The sequence below is a fragment of the Siniperca chuatsi genome, linkage group LG5 (assembly GCF_020085105.1).
Source record: "Siniperca chuatsi isolate FFG_IHB_CAS linkage group LG5, ASM2008510v1, whole genome shotgun sequence".
Taxonomy (NCBI): Eukaryota; Metazoa; Chordata; class Actinopteri; order Centrarchiformes; family Sinipercidae; genus Siniperca; species Siniperca chuatsi.
The window spans coordinates 20,282,130-20,295,540 of record NC_058046.1 but is presented as its reverse complement, the minus strand read 5'-3'; the positions used below and the strand labels follow the sequence as shown (position 1 = coordinate 20,295,540).

The 13,411-nt window shown below is 39.0% G+C and overlaps 1 protein-coding gene across 2 annotated transcripts in view; it reads left to right on the top strand.

The window, feature by feature from the left end:
- The window catches only part of bmpr1ba (bone morphogenetic protein receptor, type IBa), a 71,364-nt gene that overhangs the window by 51,921 nt on the left and 6,032 nt on the right, over positions 1–13,411 (top strand). For both annotated transcript variants that reach the window (XM_044195539.1, XM_044195540.1), the window contains 9 exons: positions 7,931–8,093; positions 8,358–8,457; positions 9,058–9,160; positions 10,122–10,218; positions 10,449–10,587; positions 10,994–11,186; positions 12,362–12,659; positions 12,860–13,035; positions 13,226–13,356. In XM_044195539.1, the coding sequence (XP_044051474.1) occupies positions 7,931–8,093; positions 8,358–8,457; positions 9,058–9,160; positions 10,122–10,218; positions 10,449–10,587; positions 10,994–11,186; positions 12,362–12,659; positions 12,860–13,035; positions 13,226–13,356 (1,400 nt within the window). The remainder of the gene's footprint in view (positions 1–7,930; positions 8,094–8,357; positions 8,458–9,057; positions 9,161–10,121; positions 10,219–10,448; positions 10,588–10,993; positions 11,187–12,361; positions 12,660–12,859; positions 13,036–13,225; positions 13,357–13,411) is intronic.

Below are 13,411 nucleotides of genomic sequence, written 5' to 3'. Positions count from 1 at the left end.
TTGGTTTGGATTTCAGATCTGTGTCACTTGATCACACACACTCAGTTTAAAGTGTTTTGGGGAATATGAGTTTGTATTAGAAACCACATGTTGAAGGCTGTGGATCTAATGTCTGATTTGTGGTTAGGATAAAAGTGGTTGGAAATTGTTGTAGTGGAACATGTTTGTGCACATTTACAAGAATAAAAAATAGGCTCTCAGTGGTAGAATGACTCTCCCAGAAACCACCAATGGAACTAATCTATAAAAGTTCATTAATAGTCCATTTTATATCAGTACAAAGTGGTTTATGCAGATTTTGAGTGTGTTTGTATGTGGAAATTTGAGAGCTTCATGACACCAGTTTTGGTTATTTATCTGCCATACTAGAGCAAATGTAATGAACTCAGAGGGGCAAGAAGATAGAAATCAAAAACCAATGGTTATTAAAACCTGCTTGACATCTGCTTTGTTTACAGAGTAAACAAGAATGCTTCCTATCAAATCAACCTGTTTCTGAGGGACACTTTTCTTCTTCTTTTCTACTAAATGTTTATATGTTCGGAAATATTTTTGATAGATTAAATTTCACCTTTTTAAAGCATTTTGCATTGTAATACAGCTATGCTATGCCGTTTCATATGGTAAAGCATTTCTTTGTGACAATCACATCTGTCTGATAGTAGAAAAGAGCTGCTGCTTTAAGGGATCTCTAGGATATCACCAATGCTTCTAGTAGCTTTATTTCTTTGTCAACTGACAAACGATTGGCCCAAAATGTCTCTAAACTTGGTATGCGCGTACGACCTGCCCCCAGAGACAGATAAGCCAATCAGGCTTATCTTTCCGTGCATTGATATCTTATGGGAGTTTTACTGGGCTAAGTGTCCGGAACATCGGGAGTCTATATTAGTCCTGCTCATTGAATTTCAACATTACCTGCAACAATAGTCATGGTAGATCAAAATCTCCATTGGTTCAGTACTTTGTCCAATTCTAATGTGTGTGGCTTTCATTTTTGTCTTCATGACAAATCAGTTTTAGGTGGTAGTATGTAGTCAAATCAGGTTAATGAGCTAGATTTGGACATCAGGATTACTTACAGTGCACAGACCACTGGTCCAGCCGGATGCCTGGTGTCTGTGAATTGATGTGAGCTGTTTTGTTATGAGTAGGAGCCCACAGATGGCCATGAGAAGAAGCAAAGGATCTTTTGATGAAGAGTCCAGCTGGTATCCTTTCTCTCTTTTCTTTGCTTTGCTCTCTCGCACCTCCTTAAAAGACCATTTCATCATTTCCTTGTATTCCAGAGGTGAGGGCCTTCTGGAATGAACTCAGAGTTCCGGAATCCTTGTGTACCACTCATCCTCTTGAAAGGGGACACACTCACACACACCCCACTGCTCGCAGCATAAAAGCAGGCAGATGACAGCTGTATAACCAGAGACTGGCACTGGCTCATTACTGCATCATTCATCAGTGACATAATGAAGGAATGTTTGAAAAGCTGTGGATGATGTTGTTGTGTTGGAGGACAGAAAGGCTGAATGCAACTCCAACAGCTTCCCTTATCTTCCCTCTCACTAGTTTTATTATGCTGTTTTTGCTAAAGAAAACATCTTAAAACATCTGTTTTTCTGTCTAAGCCACATGATATTACTTCCATCTTTTGTGATTGGCTGTTTTGTGGTCGGTCTCAATCCTGGTTGTTGGATAGGTACAAAGCTTTTTCTCAGACATGTAAATCATCCTATTTGTTTCTCACAGGACTGATTGATTGATTGATTGAATCATTTAATTAATCATTTCATTGCAAAAAGAAAAGTACAGGTGCCCCTGTACCTCCAAAATGGTGTAAAGTTAACATGGTGAAATAAGCAGAGAGAGAGAGAGAGAGAGAGAGAGAGAGAGAGAGAGAGAGAGAGAGAGAGCTGTTGTCACAGGACTCGAAGGCAAAACATATCTGAATTTCAAAGTAAGGTTTAGCCAAAACAGCAAGAGAGACAACCTCAGCTTCCCAGCATCCAGCCTCCAGATCAGAAAGTGGGGTTCATTAAGACATTCCTGCACATGTGGGATGCCTTGGCTCATCTCAACATTGACAGGAAGAAGAACACGGAGATAAGACCAGGCACTGAAAGTACATGGAAGATATGAGAGAGAGAGCGAGAGAGAGGCAAAAACCTAACAGAGGGAGAGAGAGCAGGAGAAAAAAAACCTTTCACCTTCCATGTTTCTTTTGCTGTACCGACGGCACTGTCAAACACCAACAAGATGAACTACTACTTAGAGGGAAGAAGGGGGCAGGAAGGGAGCAGTGTTGTCAGATGAGTGTGTCTTAAGTGGAAGGGGGAGGTGGGTAGTGTTTACATGGGCTTGGTGAAAGGGCTTTTCTGGAAGGCCTTGTTTGACATGGCCAGGATAACTAATGAATATGTTCTCTCTCTCTTTCTGTTTCCCCCTGTCTGTTCGTCTGTCTACTGTATCTTCCTCTAAATCTCCTATCTTCGTCTTGCTATCTCATGCACCATATCCCTCTCCTTCACTTCTATCCCGTGTCTATATAAATGTCTGTCGTCTTCTTTTTTCTGTTTGTGTTTAAGTTTGTACAAAGCGGCATCTGTTGAAAAGAGGTCTTTTAGCTTTTGGGGGTTTGTGGGTCCACGGTTGTTAATTGTCTGTTTACAGTGGCCCCTATATCCTGCCATCAAGCCTGAAAAAAGGCCTATAGGGGAGACCTGAAAGCTCATACTGGTATCTGAAAGGCCATTTCAGTGAAAGGGCTTGAAACAATTATAGTGTCAGTGAAGTGCCTGGAAATTCGGCCAGTTACAGAGCAGAAATCGTTTGACTTGCAGCATGTTTTGACATTAGTGGTACTTTAGTAAGGTTTGGGCTGGAGCTCCATTGGTCAGTGCAGATTTTTACAGGGGTTGCACTTAACAGCCAAGACCAGACCACATAAGCAATATTTTCTTATACTATTTTCATATTCCTTTACCTGTGTTACCAATTCCCTCTCAGACATCTAAGAATACAATATATTAATAAAAGCTGTTTTATCTCTCTATGAAGCACTTCATGACTATTTATACACTTTTCTCCTCATCCAGAATCTATGTATGTGTGATTTCTACACCTCTAAGAAAAAAAAAAACTTTTTCGTCTCCATGGAGGCAATCTTTTTCAAAGATAAGATTTGAGGAACATGCAGGGTCAGAGCCTTCTTGCTTTCTAAAACAGTAGTATTTGACCTTGGTCACTCTCCCTCCCACAGACAGATGGGACAGGCTCATAGGAAAACTGCCCATTACCTCAGGACCAATGAAAAATTCAGCAGTCTCTGTATTCAAAGTTTTCAGTAGTAAGACGTAGAAGACAACAAAAAAGGAGAGAATCAAGAACAAAAATGTATTAAGATGAAGTAGTATGATACTGCATCATAATTATGAGAGAGAGAGAGAGAGAGAGAGAGAGAGAGATCAAATGATTTGCTCACATGCCTGACATTTCAGTCAGGAGACAGCATAAAGTCGTAAGGCAGCCAGTGTTACAGTTTTAGGATAATGCAATTCCATTGATAATATATCATGAAGTGTCAATAGAATATGGGTATCAGTTGTCAGGTAATGATAAAGTATTTCAACATACTGGAAAGATGCAAATAATGGCCACTCTTTGTAATGCGACTGATGGAATTGTAGAGCTACTGCTACCTAGCTATATTGTTTTTAATAATGTGATAGCATTTAAACAGACTATAAAATGTACTAAACACTAGCTGACAGCAAAGAAAACTTCTATGATATACATTTTGTTACATAGATTCCTGTAATTTTTTTCTGGTTTTACTGAGTTGGACACCTCACCTAAGACTAATTAGGTTTTATGCAAGGTGCATTAATGAATTAAACAACATTCTGCTCAGGTGTGGCTTTTCCTTTTTGTCTCTCTCCCACTGTCTTTCTCCCATGCATGCACACACATGAAGACATAGCCAGGGATCCCAGGTGCAGGATGGATGTGAAAGGCTTTGTGTTTTGTCAACAGCACAGCAGCACCTCACATGACTATCCAGTGGACTCACATAGGGAGGACAGGGCAAAGAAAGTAGAAGATGAGGAGAGAAAAGGGTGGGGTATAAGAAGAAGGCTGTGTGGGAGATTGGAGAATAAAGTGGTGGAGAAAAAAAGTCTTAGAGAAAGACTTAGAGAAAACATTGTGAGTAGGGTTAACTGGAGGAAGAAAAGGGGTAGATGTAGGAGAGAGGCAGGGAAGGGCCAAAGAAAGAGATGTAGGACAAAGAAAGAGGTTGGCATCCAGTGAGACACAAAGTGAGTGAGCATTAGGGAGCAGGATGGAGTAAGTGATGGGAGGGAGGGGGACAGAGTGAGAGAAAGGGTGGAAAAGGCCAGTGGCCTCTGCTCTGTCCCCTCTGTGTGCTGCTAAACTGCCCACCAGTTCCCCGCAGCTCTGTCACTTCTTGTTTGTTAATCCCCCTTTCTTCTCCCCCTCCTACTCTTCCTCGCTCCCTTTCTCTCAAGTCGGTCAATTGTTAATGTGACCCCTTTAAACCCCACCGTCCCTCTCTTGCAGCATTGTCAACACATTATCAGTGTGTGCAAGAGAGACATTTAGAAAGGGAAGTGCTCGGTGACAAATGACTATGCTTGTTTGAAAGAATTTGCCAATGTTACGTTTTTATTGTTAGTTTTTCTTGTGCAAATGAAAAACCTAGGAAACAGCATATTATGAAGCTACAGTAGTGAATTCTTGTTTTTTTATGTTTCTGTTAAGATGAGGAAGGACTACTTTACATGAGACATACTGTAGCCTTTTAATACTGCACACACTTCCTTATTGATGAAAGAAAGGCAAACAAAATGGCACTTTGTACTACCAATGACAGCTGTGGTTTAGAAAATGAATATCAACTCACCTCAGAGAGCTTCTTAATTGTCGGTGCATAGCATTATCACAGTCAACATGAACAAGATGAATGAGCATAGATCATAGTTGACATGCTACAGTATTTTATCTTTCTAATGGCATTAGTTGTGATTTTCCTTTCTTTGAGCTTTAGTCACTGAAGTCAATGTCACTTAAAGTTAACGATAACTTTTTGTGAATACAGATCATGAACGTCAAACAATGCAAGTGCAGCACATTGACAACAAAGCATACAAATACAAGTGACAGTGAAATAAATCAAGAGGTAGAGAATTTTTTGAAGCATGTGTGCATACATTTTCTGGCTTGTGTGTAGTAATGCGTGTGCATATGTTTCAGTCCATTAGGGAGCTTTAAGCATTTATCCCTAGATGAAGTTCTTTGATGTTTTGTGAAAGACAGCTGAGCTCAGATAAAAGAGAAGATACCACACATTATCTGATGTTTGACTGACAGTGCATAACCACCCTGAAAATATACAGCACATTTTCAAGTTTCCATCAAATTAAATTTGTTTTTTAGAGATGAGGCTCTCTATAGGTTATCTTCCTATCCATTGAGCACACTATTAGCCATTATTGCTGTGTTCAGTTAGACTGTGTAAGTCTCCATTTATGCTGCAGTTCTCACTCACTGAGAAGGACTTTTCATTGGTTTTCACATCTGAATGTAAAATGCGCACCATATATTAGCCACCCCCCACCAGAGATACCACCAAAACAAGGTTTATGCTAGCTAGTTAGCTTTTAGGATATATTTCATAATGGAATATTCTATCAAAGACAATACTGATGAACAACACAGTTTCATGAGGCAGTATTTTGTCTTAATTATTATATTTTAAATGGGGATATCAGACAAGCATTTTTTTAAGTATAGATATTGAAGTAATTGTACTTCAGTGCTTATACTTCCAGGAGGACTTGCTCAGGATGAACACTAACTCAAAAAGATAAAAGTATCACACTACTTCATCTCAATACATTTTTGTTCTTGATTCTCTCCTTTTTTGTTGTCTTCTACGTCTTACTACTGAATACTTTGAAAGTATTTCAAGTAATAGAAATCCTCAATATAAATCAGTTCCTTTGAGCTTTGTTTCATAATATAACTATTACACAGCAGACATTAAAGCTGCCGCACCAAAAGCTGTTGCTGAGATTGACCACATGAGCTAAGAATGGAGAATAGATTAAGACAGGCAAGTAAAAACACCAGAAAAGACTATATGAAAATGGCCACGCTGCCACACTAGTACTGATTTGCATTAGCCATAAAGGGTGTTTAGCTATGGCTAGACTTGTAGATAAGCAGGGCCCACAGTTTTGACATCTGTCACATATTGGCTTTTATGCTTCAACAAGAAAAACTAAAACCCATCAGAAGTGTGCCAGTAGTTGTTGGCTTTTACGTAATGTTGACCATGCATCACACATCCATTTCTGCAAAAGTGAGAGATTAAAAGTCTAAAAAAAAGTTAAAAGTTATCTCAATCACTTATGCTTTACAGTATGTCACTTTCACTATGAGGACATTTAACATTTGCAGAGAGAAATAAAAGTAAATAATTGGTCCATACATTCTGTGTCCTTTTACACGTACTGTCTGTGTGAGAAGCAAAAAAAAAAGAGAGTGGGAGGTTGAAAGAGGAGTAGGAAAGCAGATTCTGTATCTGCTAGTATTTTATTTCAGAGAGGAAGGACTATCTCCGCTTGCAGCTGTTAAGCATCTGGTCTCCATGATCATGCTGGAATGAATGAAAATCTTAAAAGCCATGAAGGAAAGACACTTCTGTGATCCTTTTTTCCCCTCAAGTGACAAACAGGTGCCCTTTTGAAATAGGACAAGCTTCATTTTAGTTCTTAGGAGCTGTATCAGTTGTAAGAGTACAAAAAACATTTGCTGTGTGTGAACACGTTTCACAATATCAGGTGTTCGAGCTTAAAGTTCTATATGTTGCATGTTTTTGTTTCTCAAATGTTCTCTTATCCATTTTATTTTTATTGTATTCAATTTCCTTTTCACTATAGTAAGTAAGATTATGTTTCAGTTCAGTCAGTGGAATGGATTCATCCATAGTATAGAGAGTATGCACAGAGCTGATAATTGCTGACCTCGTCCCTCCCTGCAAGCATACGCCAGCACAGCTGAGATTTAGGAGTGAAGTTATTAAACTTTAAATTTCCAAACCTACAGGTGGAAGCTGGGCTCATGAAATGCACTATGAACAGCAGAAGCAGCAGCAAAATCATAGTAGTAAAATCGCACAAAAACTACAGCATTAAACCATCATAATGTATTTGCCAAATAACACAATTAATTTACAATTAAAAATACAAGGGAGATCTGCGAGAGAGCAGATCAGTGGCTTCGCAACCTCAAACAGACAAACACGGACGAAATAAAGCCAAAACACAGACTCACAATAAACATGTTAAAGTAGTACAAGCTCATGCTCATGAAATGCTACATGAAGTGTTACAGCAGTGTTACAGCAGTGGTTGCAAATAAGCAGTGCATCAGAGCAAAGTGAGTAAACAGAGTGAGGGTCAGAGCACTGACAGTCTAATAGTGCCTTATTGCAAAGGGTGTATTAGATATATGGGCATCTAGTAGAGTATATCAAAGCACCTTAAAATGTCTGCCTGAACTAGCTCACAGTTTCTTTTTTGAATATGTTTGAGCATGTTTTACCAAAAATGAAATACGTGATATACCACACTGTTCTTTTTTTCTTAATCTTAATATAACTTAACAGATAATGAAACCCCAAAGTCTTAGCCATGTTACTTTGCATATTTGCAGATAATTTTCTATTTTGCAGATATTCTCTATTCTAAACCATTTGATGGTATTAATAATGCAATCCCTGACTGGCAGTGTTAGTTTCCTCTTTCCTCTGCTAAAATGTATCGATGTTTCATGATTGTGATTTCAACTTGTTTTTCCTGTCTCTCTCCCAACTAAATTTCTCTTATTTTCTCATTTGCCTGTTTAATAGGCAATATATTGGACAGTATGCTGCTAAGAGCATCCAGTAAGGAGGCAGTAGAGAGTGGGAAGGAGACTGGTGGCAGCACAGCTCCTTCTTCATCCTCCCAAAGACTACTGTGGTGTCACTGTTATCACCACTGCCCTGAAGATTCAACCAATAATACATGCAGGTACTGTTAGGATTGGAGAAACAAACAAACAACAAATGTAACACATGTGCATATGCGTAATTAAACATTCACTTGCACATACACTAACACCAACATTCACACATGCTTAGTATTACATTGCTGCTGGCAAGCTCACAGCTCACAAGTCTGATATAATAATAAAGGTTTGTCAGGGATTTAAACACAAACAGTACATACATTATGTTTTCCATAACATTATGTTAGTGGTTGCTTTACTTACTGTAGCTAAACCTTATTTTGCAGGACGGATGGCTACTGTTTTACCATGGTGGAGGAGGAGGGAGGGGTACCGGTCCAGACTGCAGGTTGCCTGGGGCTGGTCGGATCAGAATTTCAGTGTAGGGTGAGTAGATGACTGTAACATTACAATCCACATAACCTCTCCCTGTTGCAACCATTTCCTTTGCATCGTCTATCTCAGATCTTTACAAAATTTTTGATTTTAACAACTTAATTTAGATGGAAAGAATCACGAGCATGAGTGAATAAAGCAGAAAATTCTGACTTGACTATATACAGTATACACTATTTGTGAACCCTTTTTATATGACTTATATGTGACAAAATTAAATTTAGAACTGCAACTAATGGTTATTTTCATTGCTGATTAAGCTCTTGATAGATTATTTTTGAATATCTGATAAATTGTTTAGCCTATGACATATTAGAGAGATGTACATCACAATTTCCCAGAGTGCAAGATAACATCATCAAATTCCTTTTTTGTCCGACCGACCATCTAAAATCCAAAGATTTTCAATATACTGTGACACAAAACAGAGAAAAGAAGCACATCATCTTATTCAATAAGGTGAACGTTGTTTAATGACTTAAATGACTGATCAGTTGTCAAAATTGTTGAATATCTCTGCCGATCAACTGAACACAGAAAGTGTAAAAAGGGAAAAAAAGAGAGAAAAAAAATCACTTTTCTGTCTTCCAGGACACAGGGAACTCACGTCAGAGGAGATCGCTAGAGTGCTGTACAGAACAAGATTACTGTAACAAAAACCTGCATCCTACACTGCCACCGCTCAAGCCACCTCGTAAGTTTATCTATCTACTCTCATCCCTCCACAACTCTTTCTTGCCCATGAAACACAAGAAAGATTTTTAAAGACCCACTTGTTCTCCAGATGGCAGGTGACAGTGACAGTGTGGTGGTGACAATGATATAGACAGGGCCAAGAACTGTGACTGATGGTGTAACAGCACACAGGATTCAGTGATAGAGATATCATGACATTATCAGAGTCAAAGACAGCTAAAGTGGGGGAGACACTGGGAGTTACTGTCAAATTGTCCTGCAGCTCGCCAAAGCTGCTGGGTGTTGAGAGAATACTGAGGTCTCTATTGTGTACAACATTATACTCCATGTGTGAGTGTGAGAGTCTTTTTGTGTATTTGAGAGACAGTAAGCCTAGATTCCCAGGGAACTCACAAGCCACAGCAGACACCGAGGGCAGAGTCATCAATCTGAAACCCTATCATAGGGGATCAGGAAGATAATTCATCGACTAGGCTGAGGGCTTCCTCTCGCTGTTGACTGGGGCCTTGAGGGAAAAGAATGTGTGCCAGAAGTAAATGAAAAATTGATGAGTGAAATATGATTTGTACTTGATTTACTGTACACAGGTTATTTCAAATGACTTGTAAGGATGACTGATTTCTTGGTATAATTTTCTGTATTTCCTCCCCATGTCTTTTTTTCTATTATGGATATCAGAGGTTTTGATTTGTTTATTTATTTATTTATATATATAGTTAGTTTCAGTTTCTTGAGCAGAAAATGGTTCCAAGCACTTTTCTCAAGAATGTCCAGTTGTTGTACATTCATCATATTATTGTGGATCAATGACAAAAAGAGTGGAAGGAGGGAGAAGAGAAATGTGTTTTAATATTTTATTTTCTTTTTCTGACAGTTTCATGTCTCTTCATACCTTTATCCTGCTCCTTTCTTTTATTGCATCTTACTTTTATTCTGTCACCTCTTCATCCCCTCTCTAGTCTACGTAGATGGAAAGATCCACCACATGGCCCTGCTGATCTCAGTCACTGTTTGCAGCATTATACTGGCTGCCATTATTGTCTTCTGCTACTTCAGGTAAAGTACACAAGACCATCAAACACACACAAATCCAGATTCATTCACACTTCTTGCTACAGTTTACACTCTATAAAGACCCTAAGATTATAACACGCATAGTGTACAGTATAGTATAGTATATTACAGTGCATATTTCTTGAAGTTTGTATTCCCTCTGGTACTTTGTGTATGGCACTTTTGTTTTCTTTTGTTAAGAGGGTATGCTGAATAATTCTGTGTTTTTACAGGTATAAGCGCCAGGAGTCTCGTCCTCGGTACAGTATTGGTCTGGAGCAGGATGAGACCTACATTCCCCCTGGAGAATCTCTGAAAGACTTGATAGAACAGTCACAAAGCTCTGGCTCAGGCTCAGGGCTCCCTCTATTGGTGAGATACTCATATTGCAGCTGAATACCTGTTAGTTTAAAAAGATGCTTCATTGATCCCTTATATGCACACATTAGGGCCCATGGCACCCTGCTTGATTAGATTTTGTCATGTATTTTCATATAGGAAGTATGTGGGGAGATAATGGTGGTTAATGTGATAGCTACTATAAGATTGGAGTGTTTGTTTTTATGCATGTTCTACTTGGGTAAACTTTGAGTGTGCTAAAAAACAATGAAAACACTATTCCTGATTTTGCTGGAGAGCTCCTAAATCCATCTGAGGGTCACTAAACATTTGTTTGGGGTTTCCATTCTAAGCTATAAGGAGCTAAATGTGCTGAAACACAATGCAAAACACACCTGAGCCTAACCCAACCCTTTTCCAATCTTTTGCTTTTCCTCAGGTGCAGAGAACGATAGCCAAGCAGATCCAGATGGTGAAGCAGATAGGCAAGGGAAGGTATGGAGAGGTGTGGATGGGCAGATGGAGGGGAGAGAAAGTGGCTGTTAAAGTCTTCTTCACCACTGAGGAGGCCAGTTGGTTCAGAGAGACTGAGATTTATCAGACCGTCCTAATGAGACATGAGAACATACTGGGTAAGATTGGTTTCTGTCTTTGGTCAATGTGTCTGCTTGTCTCTCATGTGTTACTTCTTCCAGTGCTGCCCACCCTTCCTGATTTATACTATCTGTTTCTAATATTTTGTCTGTATTCACCTCTCTGTCAATCTATTTGTCTGTCTCTCTAATTTTCTCATTTATAAAATCAATCCAAGTATACTCTTTGTGCCCCATCACAATTAACAATGCCCGATAGGGATTTTTCAGATGATAAATAAGTCTCTAATTTAGCAGCAGTAATCCTAAGTGATTGACTAATGGATGGATGCATTGCGTTATGATGGATATATGGATGAATTTTATGTCTGAATTTTGTAGCAAAAAGTAAAACAAAAAACAAATAAAAACCTGACAATAAAAACACGCCATAGTTGGTGTTGGACTGTGTCCATTCTTAACTATGCTGCACCACAGTGCACTCAGTGCCAAAACAGATCAATTATAGCCAAGAGACCATACACCACAACAAATTATAAAGTAGACAACAACAGACTGCAAAGCCAAGCTTGCATAATTAAACACCACAAGATGCATAGTAATTAAGTGGTGGGGCAAAAGATCACTTGCCAGTAAACTAGTGCAGACTTATGTAGCATTATAATGCTGCCTTCCACAGTCGATACTACGTTTTGTTTTAAATTGAGCATTAGGATCTGTAATGTTGATGTCATCAAATGCTCCAAACAGGCAATTGCCCAGATTAACATGTTAATTGACATGAATCAATGCTACAGCTTCCTAAAAAGAAAGTTAAACGATAAAACTTAAAATGACCTATATTTATGCTGATGATTTAGACTAGTTAGTGTCAAAAGTAATTTCCCCCAGAAATAGTAAATGGATAAAAACAACGAATAAAAAAATCACCTTTCAGCACAGCATGTGTGCTCAAAACAGGTTTTAGGGTCTGCTCTGCTCTACTTCTATGATTGAGCAAAACTGATTCATCTTCATAGTGAAGTTTACAGAAGACAGAATTAGCTGTATATAATGTCCAAATTAGTAGAGCTAAAGACACAGTTCTTTGGTCAAATTCAGCCAGTGGCGTGAAGATTTACACGGGGGAAAAGTGGTTCCTTGACTTCACTGTAACTCCCTGCCCGTTAAACTCCTTTTCTTTTCCCTCCATTCCCTCCCCACTCTATTCACAGGTTTTATAGCTGCTGATATTAAAGGAACTGGATCCTGGACCCAACTCTACCTAATCACCGACTACCATGAAAATGGCTCTTTGTACGACTACCTTAAATCAACCACTCTAGACAATAAAGCCATGCTGCGACTGGCCTACTCCTCTGTGTCGGGCCTTTGTCACCTCCACACTGAGATCTTTGGCACCCAGGGCAAACCTGCCATTGCCCACAGGGATCTGAAGAGTAAGAACATATTGGTGAAAAGAAATGGGACCTGCTGTATAGCTGACCTAGGGCTGGCAGTCAAATTTATCAGGTGAGGGGACACATTTTGCTATTTGATATATTCCTCCTTTAATTCTTGATTTGAATCCATGTCTTGCTGAATTTAAGCTCTGGTTGGACATGTTCATAAATCAAAGTATTTTTTACTTATATTATTTCAAAGGATTCAGTAATGTGTATAGCTAATTAATCTTTAATTTCAAATTGTCACTTTGATCCCTGACTCTGCAGTGACACCAATGAAGTAGACATCCCTCCCAACACTAGAGTCGGTACAAAGCGCTACATGCCTCCAGAGGTTCTGGACGAGACTCTGAACAGAAGCCATTTTCAGTCATACATCATGGCCGACATGTACAGCTTTGGGCTCATTCTCTGGGAGATCGCTCGCCGTTGTGTTTCAGGAGGTAACAGTAAATATACATTTTATCTTTTTTTTTTTTGACACAAACACCTTCTAAAAGCCAGACAGCCACAAAAAAACTTAAACATACTGTTTTGGTGGCTATGCAGTATGGATTTTGAAAACTTTTTGGGATCTACTTTGACAGAATTTATCAAACAAAGTGTGTTTCTTCTGTAACTTGTTTGTTGTAGGGATCCTTGAAGAGTACCAGTTGCCATACCATGAGTTAGTTCCTACAGACCCTTCGTATGAAGACATGAGAGAGGTGGTCTGCATCAAGAGACTGCGACCATCCTTTCCTAATCGATGGACCAGCGATGAGGTAAAATATCAAAAAATGCTACATATACATTTACACAAATGAATGACCTTCCTAA